Source organism: Syngnathus scovelli, chromosome 3 (assembly GCF_024217435.2).
Source record: "Syngnathus scovelli strain Florida chromosome 3, RoL_Ssco_1.2, whole genome shotgun sequence".
In the NCBI taxonomy this organism is placed as follows: Eukaryota; Metazoa; Chordata; class Actinopteri; order Syngnathiformes; family Syngnathidae; genus Syngnathus; species Syngnathus scovelli.
In genome coordinates this window covers 22,474,675-22,489,966 of record NC_090849.1, presented here as the reverse complement: position 1 = coordinate 22,489,966, position 15,292 = coordinate 22,474,675, and the positions used below count along the sequence as shown (strand labels likewise).

At 47.4% G+C, this 15,292-nt stretch overlaps 1 protein-coding gene across 3 annotated transcripts; it reads left to right on the top strand.

The window, feature by feature from the left end:
- The first annotated feature begins 606 nt into the window (after positions 1-606).
- cltcl1 (clathrin, heavy chain-like 1) lies at positions 607-15,093 on the top strand. 3 transcript variants are annotated; one of them, XM_049763010.2, is made up of 32 exons: positions 607-823; positions 4,160-4,367; positions 5,276-5,544; positions 5,615-5,776; positions 5,850-5,963; positions 6,043-6,216; positions 6,279-6,476; positions 6,566-6,766; positions 6,836-6,988; positions 7,105-7,227; positions 7,438-7,575; positions 7,656-7,820; positions 7,905-8,085; positions 8,165-8,328; positions 8,405-8,530; positions 8,616-8,758; positions 8,818-9,052; positions 9,127-9,249; positions 9,329-9,474; positions 9,567-9,750; positions 9,851-10,043; positions 10,119-10,276; positions 10,348-10,512; positions 10,577-10,852; positions 11,144-11,293; positions 11,373-11,504; positions 11,579-11,689; positions 11,779-11,949; positions 12,074-12,295; positions 12,881-12,901; positions 14,140-14,212; positions 14,315-15,093. In XM_049763010.2, the coding sequence occupies exons 1-32, from the start codon at positions 782-784 to the stop codon at positions 14,437-14,439; spliced, it is 5,046 nt and encodes a 1,681-aa protein (XP_049618967.1). In that variant the 5' UTR covers positions 607-781; the 3' UTR covers positions 14,440-15,093. The 3 variants fall into 3 exon arrangements, with proteins under 3 accessions (XP_049618967.1, XP_049618966.1, XP_049618968.1); XM_049763009.2 differs by having other exon boundaries at positions 12,881-12,907; XM_049763011.2 differs by lacking the exon at positions 12,881-12,901.
- The last annotated feature ends 199 nt before the right edge of the window (positions 15,094-15,292 follow it).

Genomic DNA, 15,292 nt, shown 5'->3' with positions numbered 1-15,292 from the left:
TGAGGGTGGCGACACCAAGTGGACAAAACTCACACTACACTGCTCACATGCGTATATTTTGGTGTTATATGCATGACGTTTTAATACATATAATTTGGGCATTGCTTTGCAAGGATGGTCTGAAAAGAAACCCCGAGATTTATTTATGGTTATGTTTTTAAAATGAAATAAAAAGAGCACTTTTTGTTGGATCTAACAAAAAGTTAGATTTTTAAATTCGCCCGGAATTTAACACACTATATAAATGTAGAAGGACTAAATATTATGAGTGTTGGTGGAATTGTTTGGGCGTGTGATAGAATTTCAAAGTTGCAAAATTGGGCTGAGGAGTAGATGGAGGAGGTCGTCGGCGGAGCGATACGCACCCCACGCGTCTGACCTTCTCGCGTTGACAGCCGTGAGAAAAAACCTTCTTGGGGCTCACTCGTTTCTCTTCATAGCGTGGATTTTTAATGCTGGACTTTCCCCCACGGGTGTGTTTATTCCAGGGATACACCGTGGAGTAGCTACGTGAATGTTGAGCGTGAACGTGGACTATTTTTCTCGGCGGAGGTGGCGCCGGTTTCACGAGTGACTTGGGGGAGCTCTGAATGAAAGCAGCAGTTGCCGTGTGAGAGTGAGATTTGAACGTCTCCCTCACTCTCTCCGTCTGTCTTCTATTCCACTTTTTAGGGGACGTTGCGAGCGGATACTTAAAAAGCGCACCTCCAAATCCTTCCTGGTTGCCCCCCTTTCCCCTTTCCTTTCTTCGAGGAGCCTTTTGGCGAAGAAGCGTCTGGAAATGGCCCAGATACTGCCCATACGATTCCAGGAACATCTGCAGGTAAGGCAATAAGGCTCCATAATCACGAAGCCCCCTTCTTTGGCGCAGTTCCTCGCCCTTGTGTCCGCACACAGGCGGCACATGTCGCATTTAAATGGGAATGTGAAAGCAGAGCTGCGGGCTGTTGCTCAATATAGCCACAGGCCTGGATTAGCCAAAGGATGACTTGGGAGAAATTGAACACTGTGCGTGTAGCCATTTTTTTTTTCTAACCTGAATATACACCCAAAAAGTCACTGTCATGTCAAGTGTTAGCATCTACGCCATTGCAGTGATTTGCGGTGTTTTGGACACATTGCAGTGGAACCAGCAAGTCCTCGGCTGATCTCCTTCACTGAGATTGAATGGTTGGAAATTCTGTGGCGCTTTCATGATGGCTTGTCCTGCAGCAGCATCCTTAACTAGCCCTGGAGCGTCTAACTCATTCGAGCGGTTGATTCTCATAAAATTGACAATAATGCACATTAATGTTGGATAACAATTCTACCTGCATACTGAGAATGGTGAGAATATCCATGTGGAGTTAGCTTATTTCCTATTGCAATCCAAAAAGATAATTCTAAGAGTAAACGAGAAGTCTAAATAGTCCATATTTGTGAATATTGGGTTCAGCTAAGCTGCAACCCCAGTGAGGATGGACAATATAGAAAATGGATGATAGAGGGACAAAGATGGCCTCCTTCATTTGGACAGAGAGATTCTGCTCATTAAGATATGTCAGCTAAAGCGGAGTTAGCTAGCGTTGTATAATTAATCACACAGAGTATTGTTTTGATATATGGCGTAACTTCCAAACTTTGTGTTGTCAATCAAGGATTCATGTACACATCTGAACTAAATTGCATTTTGGCGGTTTTCCCACTAATATAGCAGTCGCTTGTGATCTTTGTGTCTGGAGCTGCTTGCAGAGTCCCGGCAATGAAGTTTCAAGGTCACGCCTTCCCCAACTGGGATCACCTTTAGTGGTTTTAGGCTTTTAAATTGCTTGTTAATTGCCATTTTTCATGCAGAAAGGAACTAGAAACTCCTTTTTTAGATAGCTACAATATGGCTTGAATTTGTCATTGGAGTTTTATTTTCACGAAATTTAAAAACACAATCAAATAGTCGCAACAGCTAAGCTGTCGACAACATTTTTGGACAGTACATTATTTCATGTTGAAAGTTTGAGGCAGAAAAGGCTCAGTGTTCCTCGCTTGGCAGATTCATGGAAAGAAAAAGAAAAAAAATGTCCCTTTAAACAGTGTGGGATTTAGAAAGTGACAGTTCTCCGCTTGTCTGGGGAGGAACTGTTCGGACCATGATGTCGTCCCCTCTGCTTGGCGTCTTGCTGCCAGAAAACTTTGTGACGTACCCCCTCCACCCCCCTCCCTTGTCTACATGTAGCTGGTTGTTATGGTAACAGCAGGCAGTCAAATGGCCTTTCACTGGAAAAAGCACCCCCACACCACCTTCTCCTCGCCTTCTTCTTCTTCTGGCCACCAGCCCCACTTTTGCCAGCTAGCTCCTTTCCTCTTTGTTGAGTGGCATGACGCTCCAGGATGGAGCTGCTAATCTCAAGGTTATTTTCTTCAAATGACTTTCTACTTTCTTTGGCTGGAGATGGGAAAGCAAGTGCAAGAAATCACACTCTGGGCATAGTCAATTACCCCTGAGAAGACCCAGCAAAGTGGAAAAATGCTTGGAATTTCAAAGCGGGGGGGGGGGGATTTCGGGCCTCGTATTTTCTTTCGAGGCCTTTTATTTACCGAATTCAGGAATGTGACACGGGTGCGGGTCGATGTCTTTTCTTCTTTAGGCTTTAGAAGAGCTGCCATCAGCTTGGTCATCTCAGTGGTTGCTTGTAGGATCTACAATTTAGCAATGTGTAGCGGATAGCATCTCTGGAAGGCTTTGCTAACACCACTGAGGTTAATGTGGCTTTGCTGCTGGCTGTCTTTGCACAAAAAAAAAGTCCGCCGGCTCCAAACCGCCCGTGTCAATTTGAGCCAGACCCAAACCGACCTGCTGCTCCGGTGGCTGCTAAAACCGCTCGGGACGTATCTGCACTGATGGAACCCGTGTCATTCTTCTGGACATGATATACGGACGAGGTCAGGAAATGATATCAGGGTTTCCCTTCTCAGGATGTGGAGGAAATGTTGATTTCATCACGCCTGTGAATCAACTGCGACGTTGAAGAGCATCTGTGTCCAGTCACCTAACTTAATCACACATGTGTGGGAAGCCATTCATGCCCTTAATTGGACTTCAAATGGCGGACATGTTTATTTTCGTCCTGTAAATGCTCAAATAGTTTTCATACACACACTGGCTTGCATTCAAGAAATAAAAAAAAAGAAATGCCCCTAATCTCATCCAAAACTGAAAGGATTTTTTCTTATTTGTTTATTGAGAAACTGAACATTTATTGAATTTGAAACAATAATAATAATTCATAATAAACAGTAATCGGGGGGAAAAAATTTAATAATACACTTTAATGCCCAACGACATTTTGTCCGAGTAATCGATCGATTAATCGATTCTGAGACGTTAATAGTGACAGCCCTAATAAATTGAATATTTGATCATTTTTCGATAGCCGCAAGCCAAACTTGTGTTCCGTACCATTTGCAATGTTGCTATTTTCACTTCCGTCTCATCCTATGTTGGAAATCAGGCTTCCGCAGCTGATGTGAGGTGTCAGCAGCGCATCAGCCCCTTAGTCCGTCCGTCCGTCCGTCCGGTGACTCACCAGATACCGGCAATGTTGCGTCATGGCTTAAGTTACTGACGTTTGTATTTGTGATTGTGGCCTCAAGTGCTTGGCTTTGGTAAACGCAGCTGTAGAAAGGGGAAGCTCCGACGTGCGTACGCATGTGTGAGGGTGTAACACTAGACCTTTGTCGGTCCAGAAGAAGGCGGTGTTACGGTGAGTCACTCACTCCACCCTAAACCGCTTGGTTACCAAACTTCACGCTGGAATTTAAGACTCCAGCTTCCCTTTTTCTCCTTCAAGCACATTCTAGCGAGCCAGCGAGCCAGCTCATAGCGTTCTTGTCATCTGCTCTCCCTTCTCCACCCACCCCTAGATAGTTTTGGCACGCCAAAGGAGATGCAGCATATGGCTGAAATCCTCCCTCAGGTCTTCTCCTCGGCTTTTCACGCCTTCATGTTGCGCAATCGAGTAGTCCCCTTTTTATTGAGTTGTTGTCATGTTGCTAAAGATATTACATACGTTGTGTTCCATGTTTAATTCCCCCTTCCGGTTTGAAATGTGTCCGTGGACTTGTTTTGGTTCTCTCAAGCGCCCCGTTGCAAGACAGCGCTGTCTTTGTCATGTGGATTCCTTAGTTGCAGAACCTGGGCGTGAACCCAGCCAACATCGGCTTCAGCTATCTGACCATGGAGTCGGACAAGTTCATCTGCATCAGGGAAAAAGTGGGCGAGCAGAACCAGGTGGTCATCGTGGACATGTCGGACCCCACCAACCCCATCAGGCGCCCCATCTCGGCCGATAGCGCCATCATGAACCCCACCAGCAAGGTCATCGCCCTTAAAGGTGAGTCACATTTATCGCCGGATGGGACACGGCGAGGAAAAACATGGCTTCGCACCAAGAACAATATTGTCGCCGTCTTATTTTCAGACTGGTGATGTCTGCATGGTAATCACAATATTTAGTTTGAACCGATTCATCTGCGAGTGTGGGAACGCTACATTCGTGCCACCGCTGACGTTTTCATGAATGTTAAAAACTAAACGGAGATCGGAGGCGGATTGTGCAAATTGATTGCGAGCCACCCAAGCACTAATCAAGATGATTCACCCCAGCAGTCATGCTCCTTTCTCTCCGGCCATAATTTGTTCTCGTGTAGGCTCTGGCTTTCATCTGTTGGAGTCTGCTCCGTCTTATCTAACTGACATTTTGTTATGCTTTCTCTCCCTGGCTATCTGTCCTTTCTCAGACGGTGAGTTTCTGTCCGTCTGCCTTCCCGAAATCCCGCCCGCCCACCCGTCCGCCAACCCGCCAGACGTTCTGTTGTGATGATAGAATGGGCGTGGCTATCTCATGAAAGCTTCCAAAATACCGTTCTCCACTTCTCACAGCTATTTTGGCTTCCAATCAATCAAAAGGCAGACAACTGTTTAGGAAAGACACACACACACACACACACACACTGACCTAACTTAACCTGCTGGTACTATTTTTTTTTTTTTTTTGTGAGAAGCTGACTTGTGGTAGCATGACTTGATGCGAGTTCCTGAAGTGAATGTGCGGTATGCATTGTCCGATATACGACGCACCCAAAACACGCAGACATGACCTCACCCGGGAGGTCGTTCTTTAAAATTACACATGGAATTTGCTGGGCCATCACATTTCGCACGTGTGACCTTTTTTTTTTTTTTTTTTTAATAACAGCTGCTTGGTCATTGACATCCATGAACGTCTGTCTTCCCCCTTAGCTGCAAAGACGCTGCAGATCTTCAACATCGAGATGAAAAGCAAGATGAAGGCTCACTCCATGACGGAGGAGGTCATGTTCTGGAAGTGGATTTCCGTCAACACGGTCGCCTTGGTGACCGACACCGCCGTCTATCACTGGAGCATGGAGGGGGATTCCCAACCCAGCAAAGTATTTGATCGCCACGCCAGCCTGGCAGGATGCCAGATCATCAACTATCGAACCGACGAGCAACAGAAGTGGTTACTGCTGATCGGGATTTCGGCGCAGGTACCAACGTTGATTTTAGAAAGATGATGTGAGATCTAAGGCCTGCTCGTTTCAGCAATTTTGTTTGCAGCAAAACCGCGTGGTCGGGGCAATGCAGCTGTATTCCGTGGAGAGGAAAGTGTCGCAGCCAATAGAAGGTCACGCCGCCGCCTTCGGGGAGTTCAAAGTGGAGGGCAACGCCAATCCGTCCACCCTCTTCTGCTTTGCCGTGCGCTCGCAGGCGGGCGGGAAGGTAGGTCGCGTTTTTTTTTTTTTTGCTTCCGCTGTTATTTGAACTTATTTGAACGTGTCGAAAATTCATCCAGTTGCACATCATCGAAGTGGGCCAGCCAGCTGCAGGAAACCAACCATTTGCAAAGAAAGCAGTGGATGTGTTTTTCCCTCCAGAGGCCCAGACGGACTTTCCCGTCGCTATGCAGGTATGCCAAGGACCCGCCCCCACTAGGAACTCCGAGAGCGTTACATTTGTGTTTTTTTTTTTTTTTTTTTCCCCCGCAGATCGGAAGTAAGCACGGTGTCATATATTTAATCACCAAGTACGGCTACATCCACCTCTACGACTTGGAGTCGGGAGTGTGCATCTACATGAACAGAATCAGCGCCGAGACTATCTTTGTCACGTCTCCTCACGAAGCCAGCTCGGGCATCATCGGAGTCAACAAGAAGGGCCAGGTGAGCGAGCGGGCGAGCGGGAAGCATGTCGGCCTTTGCGCTGACTTTTATTTCCTTTCCAGGTCTTGTCCGTATGCGTCGAAGAAGAAAATATCGTCAACTACGCGACAAATGTCCTCCAGAATCCGGAGCTGGCCTTAAGGATGGCCGTCAGGTCTAACCTAGCCGGCGCCGAGGAGCTTTTCGCCAGGAAGTTCAACACCCTGTTCGCCCAGGGAAGTTATTCAGATGCGGCAAAGGTTGCTGCGTCAGCACCTAAGGTTGGTGTCCTCAATTGGAATATTCCGAAACAAATGTACGGCAAAGTTTCTTTTTGCTACCTCCCCAATTCTTCCAACGCCCGACTCAGGGTGTCCTGAGGACCGCCGAGACCATCCGTAAGTTTCAGAGTGTCCCTGCCCAACCGGGTCAGGCATCTCCACTGTTGCAGTACTTTGGTATTCTGTTGGACCAGGGTCAGCTCAACAAATTTGAATCCCTGGAGCTGTGCAGGCCCGTCCTGCAGCAGGGCCGCAAGCAACTGCTGGAGAAGTGGCTGAAGGAGGACAAGGTGCGAAAAGAGACTTGGAAAATGTCAGTACTGTGCCTGGTTTGATTGCGCAATGTCTGCAAATTGTAGCTGGAGTGCTCAGAGGAGCTGGGGGATCTAGTCAAGGCTTCTGACCTGACCCTCGCTCTTAGCGTGTACCTCAGAGCTAACGTCCCCAACAAGGTCATTCAGTGCTTTGCGGAGACTGGACAGTTCCAGAAGATAGTCCTCTACGCCAAAAAAGTAACTATCGACATCTTTTTTTTTCCACATTCGGTGCACCCCGCCCAATGAGGCCGCATGTTTTCGTTTAATATTTGAATTGTAAAATGATCGGCGGCCCTGCTGGATTTCCACAGGTCGGCTACACCCCCGATTGGGTGTTTTTGCTGAGGAACGTGATGCGCGTCAATCCCGAACAGGGACTGCAGTTTGCGCAGATGCTGGTGCAAGATGAAGAGCCGCTGGCCAACATCAACCAGGTAACACGTCAGCTTGTCAGCCATACGATTCAGTCCTGCCCCCCCCCCCCCCCCCCCCCCCCTTTAAATGCCGACGTGGGAGCCGCGTTTTATGTTATTCCAGATGTTCCAGCAATGCCATGAATTCCCAGACTCCCTTTTCCTCCGTTTCCGAGCCGCGCCGCAACTTTGCTCCTCCTACGACCGAGCGCTTTGCTTTGTCGCTTCTAGATTGTGGATGTGTTCATGGAAGGCAACCTGATCCAGCAATGCACCTCCTTCCTGCTGGACGCTTTGAAGAACAACCGGCCGGCCGAAGGACACTTGCAGACACGCCTGCTCGAGATGAACCTCATACATGCGCCGCAGGTCAAGACTCGAGATGGAAAAAAAAAAAAAGGATACGCTGAGGTTTTGCCGTTTGATTGACTTTCGCAACGTTTATTTAGGTAGCAGATGCCATCCTGGGCAACCAGATGTTCACGCACTACGACCGAGCCCATGTCGCTCAGCTGTGCGAGAAGGCGGGCCTTCTGCAGAGAGCTCTTGAGCACTACACTGATCTTTATGATATCAAGCGTGCTGTGGTGCACACGCATCTGCTCAACCCTGAGGTACTCCTAAAGTAGCGGGTGGAGGGGAACCAAAACATCCTTTTGAGAAGATGTCTAAAATTGCCTTCCTTTTTCCCCTTCCAGTGGCTGCTAAACTTCTTCGGCTCTTTGTCGGTCGAGGACTCGTTGGAGTGCCTAAGAGCCATGTTGTCCGCTAACATCAGACAGAACCTGCAACTCTGTGTGCAAGTAGCGTCCAAGTACCACGAGCAGCTCGGGACTCAGTCCCTGGTGGAGCTCTTTGAGTCCTTCAAGAGTTACGAGGGTAAGCGTCCCGAGCGTCCGCCTTTGGGCTTCAGCGGCTAAAGCAGCCGAGGTCATCACTCCTTCTCTCTCTATTCAAGGCTTGTTTTACTTCCTCGGCTCGATTGTGAATTTCAGCCAGGAGCCCGACGTTCACTTCAAGTACATTCAGGCGGCCTGCAAGACGGGGCAGATCAAAGAAGTGGAGAGGATCTGCCGAGAGAGCAACTGTTACGACCCGGAGAGGGTTAAGAATTTCCTCAAGGTGCCGCAAGTCACAATAGTACCAAATGAGAGCTTTTCCATGACCTCCATTTTTTTTTTTTTTCCTCTCTTGCTAGGAAGCCAAACTGACAGACCAGCTTCCTCTCATTATTGTATGCGACCGCTTTGATTTTGTCCACGACCTGGTGCTCTACCTCTACCGCAACACTCTGCAGAAATACATCGAAATCTACGTGCAGAAGGTAAGTCGCTCGCCATATGAATCGCACCCGACGAAAAATGATGATTTTTGTTGGGAACCGCATAACAGCTTGTACGGTTTGCTAGGTTAACCCGAGTCGATTACCGGTGGTGATAGGCGGCCTGTTAGACGTGGACTGCGCCGAGGACGTCATCAAGAACTTGATCACGGTGGTCAAAGGGCAGTTTTCCACCGACGAGCTTGTGGACGAGGTGGAGAAACGAAACAGGTAAGACCGAACGTTTTTTTTTTTCTTGACACAAACAATAAGACGCTTCTCGTGGGTAGGTTGAAACTTCTGTCGCCGTGGTTGGAGTCGCGTATCCACGAAGGCTGCGAAGAGCCGGCCACCCACAACGCCGTGGCCAAGATTTACATCGACAGCAACAACGCACCCGAACGCTTCCTGAAGGAGAACCCCTTCTACGACAGCGCCGTGGTGGGACGCTACTGCGAGAAGAGAGACCCTCACCTTGCTTGCGTGGCGTACGAGCGAGGCCAGTGCGACATGGACCTCATCAAGGTGACCGCGTCAAAATGACACCACAACCAAATATGAAGATTGTAAACGTACCCGGGTGTCTTCGGATGATCTAGGTTTGCAACGAGAACTCGTTGTTTAAAAGCGAGGCTCGCTATTTGGTGCGACGGAAAGACCCGGAACTTTGGGCCAACGTGTTGGAGGAGAACAACCCCTACAGGAGGCCACTCATCGATCAGGTTCTCACTCTCGGCTCAGGTCACCGTTTATCGTTAACTACATCCACGTTTACTACTTCTTGTTTCGGTCCGGTTGCAGGTGGTGCAAACGGCCTTGTCGGAGACCCAGGACCCAGAGGAGGTGTCGGTTACCGTCAAGGCCTTCATGACTGCCGACCTGCCCAATGAGTTGATTGAACTTCTGGAGAAGATCGTGCTTGACAATTCTGTTTTCAGTGAACATAGGTTCGGATTGCTCGGTGCTCAATTTCAATCACTGAAACGTCATTATTTTTTTTAATTTTTTTTTTCCAACAACAATTTCTTTCTGTGGCCAGAAACCTTCAGAACCTCCTGATTTTGACGGCCATCAAGGCGGACCGCACACGCGTGATGGAGTACGTCAATAGGCTGGACAACTACGACGCCCCGGACATCGCTAACATCGCCATCAGCAACGAGCTCTTCGAAGAAGCGTTTGCCATTTTTCAAAAGTTTGACGTCAACACGTCCGCCGTACAGGTACGGAAACGTCATCTCGTAATTGCGACATCCTTTTTGGATTCAAAATGGCAAACCGTAAATTTTAGGTTCCTGAACTCCCCTGCTCTCTCTCTCTTAGGTATTGATAGAACATCTAGGCAATTTGGACCGGGCCTACGAATTTGCTGAGCGCTGCAACGAGCCAGCGGTCTGGAGCCAGTTAGCCCGAGCGCAGCTGCACAGGAACCTGGTCAAGGAGGCCATCGACTCGTACATCAAAGCCGCGGACCCCTCGTCCTACATGGAGGTGGTCGACGCGGCCAGCAAGAACGGTACGCCTTTTGCTTTTCGGCCACTCCGCTCATTTTCATAAACGCGTAGCTTTCAACCAAGGTGTGGCTTTGCAGATAACTGGGAAGATTTGGTCAAGTTCCTCCAGATGGCTCGCAAGAAAGCGCGGGAATCCTACGTGGAGACGGAGCTGATCTTCGCCTTGGCTAAAACAAAGCGTCTGGCTGAGTTGGAGGAGTTTGTCAGCGGGCCCAACAACGCTCACATCCAGCAGGTGAAATCCGAAGAACGGCCGCACGTCGGGCGTGATCTTCAACGTCGCTGAGCTCTGGTCTTCCTCCGCAGGTGGGGGACAGATGTTACGAAGAGGGAATGTACGAGGCCGCCAAGCTCTTGTACGACAACGTGTCGAACTTTGCTCGACTGGCGTCCACGCTGGTGCACCTTGGAGAGTACCAGGCCGCCGTGGACGGCGCTAGGAAAGCCAACAGCACTCGCACTTGGAAGGAGGTAAGAGGAAAGAGCTACGTCTTTTTTTTTTTTTTTTTTTTTGTGACGCACATCTCGCCGGCAGGTTTGTTTCGCATGCGTGGACGGCGAGGAATTCCGTCTGGCGCAAATCTGCGGCCTCCACATCGTCATCCACGCCGACGAGCTGGAGGACCTGATCGCCTACTACCAGGACCGCGGCTACTTTGAGGAGCTGATGGCTCTGCTGGAGGCGGCTCTGGGTTTGGAGCGGGCACACATGGGCATGTTCACTGAGCTGGCCATTCTCTACTCCAAGTTCAAACCTCAGAAAATGAGAGAGCACCTGGAGCTCTTTTGGTCCAGAGTCAACATTCCAAAGGTGGGATCCAAATGCTATGTGTGATCAGGTGCTTCATTAGTTAGCGCCAAAGATCAATACGTACCCGTGATAAAACTACATAATCTTTTCATATCCATTGAATGTTTTTTGTAGATCTATAAATTTCCAGGTCCTGTTGTTAATTTTCAAAAATGCTCCTTGAGCCTAAACGTTTACCTGGTGCTTTTTAAAATGGTCAAGGTCTACCTAATTGGTGGCCATCTCATCTAAACTCCAAAATATCTCATTGTGCTGGTTGTCTAATCCTTTTTATGGTTCTTCGCCCACCAGGTTCTGCGCGCCGCAGAGCAGTCCCACCTATGGGGCGAGCTGGTTTTCCTCTACGATAAGTACGAAGAGTACGACAACGCCGTCCTCACAATGATGTCCCATCCGACCGACGCGTGGAAAGAAGGACTTTTCAAAGACATTATCGCAAAGGTTCCTGGCGTGGCTATATCGGCCCTTTTCTTGTTTCTTCTTACCAGTCAACATCTCTTGCTTGTGTCTTTCTTTCTAGGTGGCCAATGTGGAGTTGTACTATAAATCTCTTTCCTTCTACCTGGATTACAAACCTCTTCTACTCAACGACTTGCTGACTATCCTCTCCCCGCGCTTGGACCACAATCGAGCTGTCAACTTTTTCACCAAGGTAAAACCGACAGGGATGCTCTTGAAGAATTCTCAGCTGTTGCGACGTTTCATCCTTTTATTCATCTCAACCAGGTGAAGCAGCTCAAGCTGGTCAAGCCGTACCTGAGGTCTGTCCAGACTCACAATAGCAAGTCGGTCAATGAAGCCCTCAACAACCTGCTGACAGAAGAGGAGGACTATCAGGTCTCTCACTTTTTTTCTTTTCTGAAACTTTTCTGAGAGAAAAACGGCTCTGATTTTTTTTTTTTCCCTCTTTCTCATTCGTCCTCCAGGGCCTCAGAGCATCCATCGACGCCTACGATAATTTCGACACCATCGGCCTCGCCCAGAGGTTGGAAAAACACCCGCTGATCGAGTTTCGCCGCATCGCTGCTTATCTGTACAAGGGCAACAACCGCTGGAGACAGAGTGTGGAGCTCTGCAAGAAAGACAAACTCTACAAGGTGAGCGGGAGGGTTAGGGCACAGTGTCCCCAAAACAATCCACCTCATTTTACAGGGTGTGCAATTTTTGGGGGGCTATTTTTTACCGTGTTGAGTAACTCTTGGCTCATCTGTCTTTCCCGAGGATGCGATGCTGTTCGCCGCCGAGTCCAAGGACGCCGAGCTGGCGGAGACCTTGCTGCAGTGGTTCCTGGAGGAGGGCAAAAAGGAGTGCTTTGCCGCCTGCCTCTTCGCCTCCTACGACCTGCTACACCCCGACGTGGTGCTGGAGTTGGCCTGGAGGCACAACATTGTGGACTTTGCCATGCCGTACTTCATCCAAGTGATGAGGGAGTACCTCACAAAGGTTTGTACTCCATTTCTAAGATTTAGTAAGATCGGCTCTATTTTCTTTTTTTTTTTTAATGCCTTTTTATTCTTCAGAGCCATTTCTTGTCGAAACCTAGCGCTTCAAGTGACAAGTTACTTCTAACGGCATATGAAATCAGTCATTCCAATGTAGCTTTATGATAGACTCACAAGTTGCATTTGTCCATGACCCAGCTCCTTAACGGAAAATATTTCTTCTTTTGTTTTTTTGATAAGAATATTTGCACTTCCACATTGTGCCCCTTCTGTTATTTGCACTTGTCCACCGGGGGCAGTATAATACAGATACGTACATTCATTTAACAACTCCATAGCCCATGACTCATTTGCAATATGACTGAGAGTATTGTTGCCTTATCTCACCACATCATCACTGTTTAAAGATACATAAGGAGTTGTGAAGTTTGCAATTGTACCTCAAATTTCCACTCGCAACTCGAGAACAAAACTCAGCCAAACAAAAACTCGCGCTGTCGTCAAATTGAACATCCTCAGAAAAAGCCATTTCAAATTCTAGCTCCGTGTGGTCACTTGAGGTCATCTTTGGGTTTCTTTTTTCCAGGTTGATGAATTTGCGCCGAAGGTGACGGTCTCTGGCCCCCACTTTTTATATTTCGCTAATGTGTTTTGTCTGCATAACCTCTCCTTAAACTCTTCAGCCTCTGATGCAGTAACAGCATGAACTGTAAAGCCACATAACTAGCTACGATTAAGTGTGTTGGCTTTTGTTCCTCTTCAACTACAAAAGAGCATGTACTGCAGTTACTGCTATGGTACATGAACAACTAGTTCATTAGCCAATCTCGCGTTAACTAGCTGCCACCCTCCAAGGAATAATTATCACCGCTATTTTGGCCCTATTAAGTGGTTAATAAGCATGTGACGATGTCATTTGTACAATTAATAAAACATTTTACGACTTATAAGAGTTTAAATCCGATATGTTTGATGGCCCAGCCTGGTCATGGAAACAGCCTCTATTCATAAATAATAATAATCAGATTTATATAGCGCTTTTCTAGACAATCAAAGATGAATTGCAGTGGATACATTATTCATATGTTTGCATATTCACACTCTGGGGGTGGTAAGTAGCTACAGCTGCCCTGATGCATGCTATTGTTGCTAATCTCACAAAGTATTATGGGTTGCAAAGAAGTAGCAAAGCCAAAGTGTGTGTGTGTATGTGTGCGTTGATGCATGGAACTGAAGCCTTCACACCTTCCTCTAGTTTCGCAGGAACAGGATTAGCCTGTTCCGGTTTAACAGTTACCGCGCTAACTATGATGCTGCTGCTGCTGCTGCTGCTGCTGCTGCTGCTGCTGCTGCTGCTGCTGCTGCTGCTGCTGCTGCTGCTGCTGCTGCTGCTGCTGCTGCTGCTGCTGCTGCTGCTGCTGCTGCGTGTGTAATAATTCACTCTTGGATGGGAAATACAAATTGATGATTTTATTCGACCCAGGGATTGGGCTCATGACAGATGTGTGATGCATCCCAAAATTTCCCGGTTTCTAACTCTGGGTTAAAACTGTGTGCAGAGTTATGGTATTGTTATTTTTGTATGAATTTAATTAAATATCAGCTGCCAGTCAGAGGTGTCAGACAAAAATACTCTTCATTATGGTAATAATGCTTGGGTTTGGTAGGAGTAGATGGGATAATAATCTAATTTAAGACTGTCTGTTATTGTGGATGTAATTTGCAGTGCAGTTTGACACTATCCCGTGCAATGTTAACAAATTATTTACCTTTTCATGTACGTATTTATATCACAGTTGGATTTAAAGAAGTTCCAAACTGAATATTGCTCTCTGGTGCCCTCAGGTGGACAATCTGGAGACAGCCGAAAGCCAGAGGCAAAGTGAAGAGGTGACGGAGGCTCAGCCGGTGGTTTATGGTAAGTACCGGTTTATTCGCACTGCTAAGCGGAACTGACTTGAGTCAAGTCAGTATCGTGCGTCGATGAAATGGCCCCAATCTTGAAATCTTCTGTGTTCAGGCCAGCAGCTGATGCTAACCGGCTCTCCCGCTCCAGTGGCCCCCCAGCCAGGGTATCCGGGCTATAGCTACCCCGCCAACGCCGCGGGCTACCCCGCTCAGCCCACTTACGGCTTCCCCATGTAGAGGACCGTCCTTTTCCTGCACCCTCACTGAACCGAGCTGGATGCTGAAGTCCAACCTCACCTTCAGCCAGGCAACCTCTGCTAATTCACTGGAACATTTTCACTCCCTGCACCTGCAAATCCCTTTCCTGGGATACATCGGTCCTGATCCATTGACTTTTCCGTAATGAGTTTCAGGAGGAAGATGGAGAAAAAAAACAAGATGAAATAAATTTCAAATCAAATGCTTTGTGCTGCAGTTTGTGCATGTGCTGCCAAAGTCTAATGCTGCAAGCAGGAGCACAATTTTCATGTTTCACACAAGTATATCCAGTATTATGAATCATACGTATGTCCAATGCAAGTTTTTCAACTAACATTTGGAGAAGGAGAAAAAATATTTGCCGGTGTCCTGACGCAGCTCTGGTCAACAGTAATCATTGTACCGAAAGCAATGTATAATTTAAGATATATTGAAATACTAATCAAAGAATATTACGAAATCTATGTACTGTCTATAGTCTGTCATTGTAGTCTGAAAAGCATATTTTGTAAGAAAACAGACAAAATGCCAAAAACAGCAGTTATTAAATGCTTTTGTGGCAGGTTTGGTGGTTTACAGAAGTTCAGTTTATCTGCAAAAGAATAAACTTTACACGCAGTGTGATCCTATCAATTCCTTGCCTGGGAGAATTCGTACTTTCAGTTTCAGAGAGAAGTGAAGTTTGTGGAGGGCGTTGCCGTGACGTATGTGACACGCGCTTTCTTTTTTTTTTTTTTTTTCCCTGCCCTTTTTGGGGATAAAACCTCCAAGTGTCTCGTTTCCAAAATAAATTAAGACCAGATTAAAAAAAAAAAATGTTTTATTTAATTCG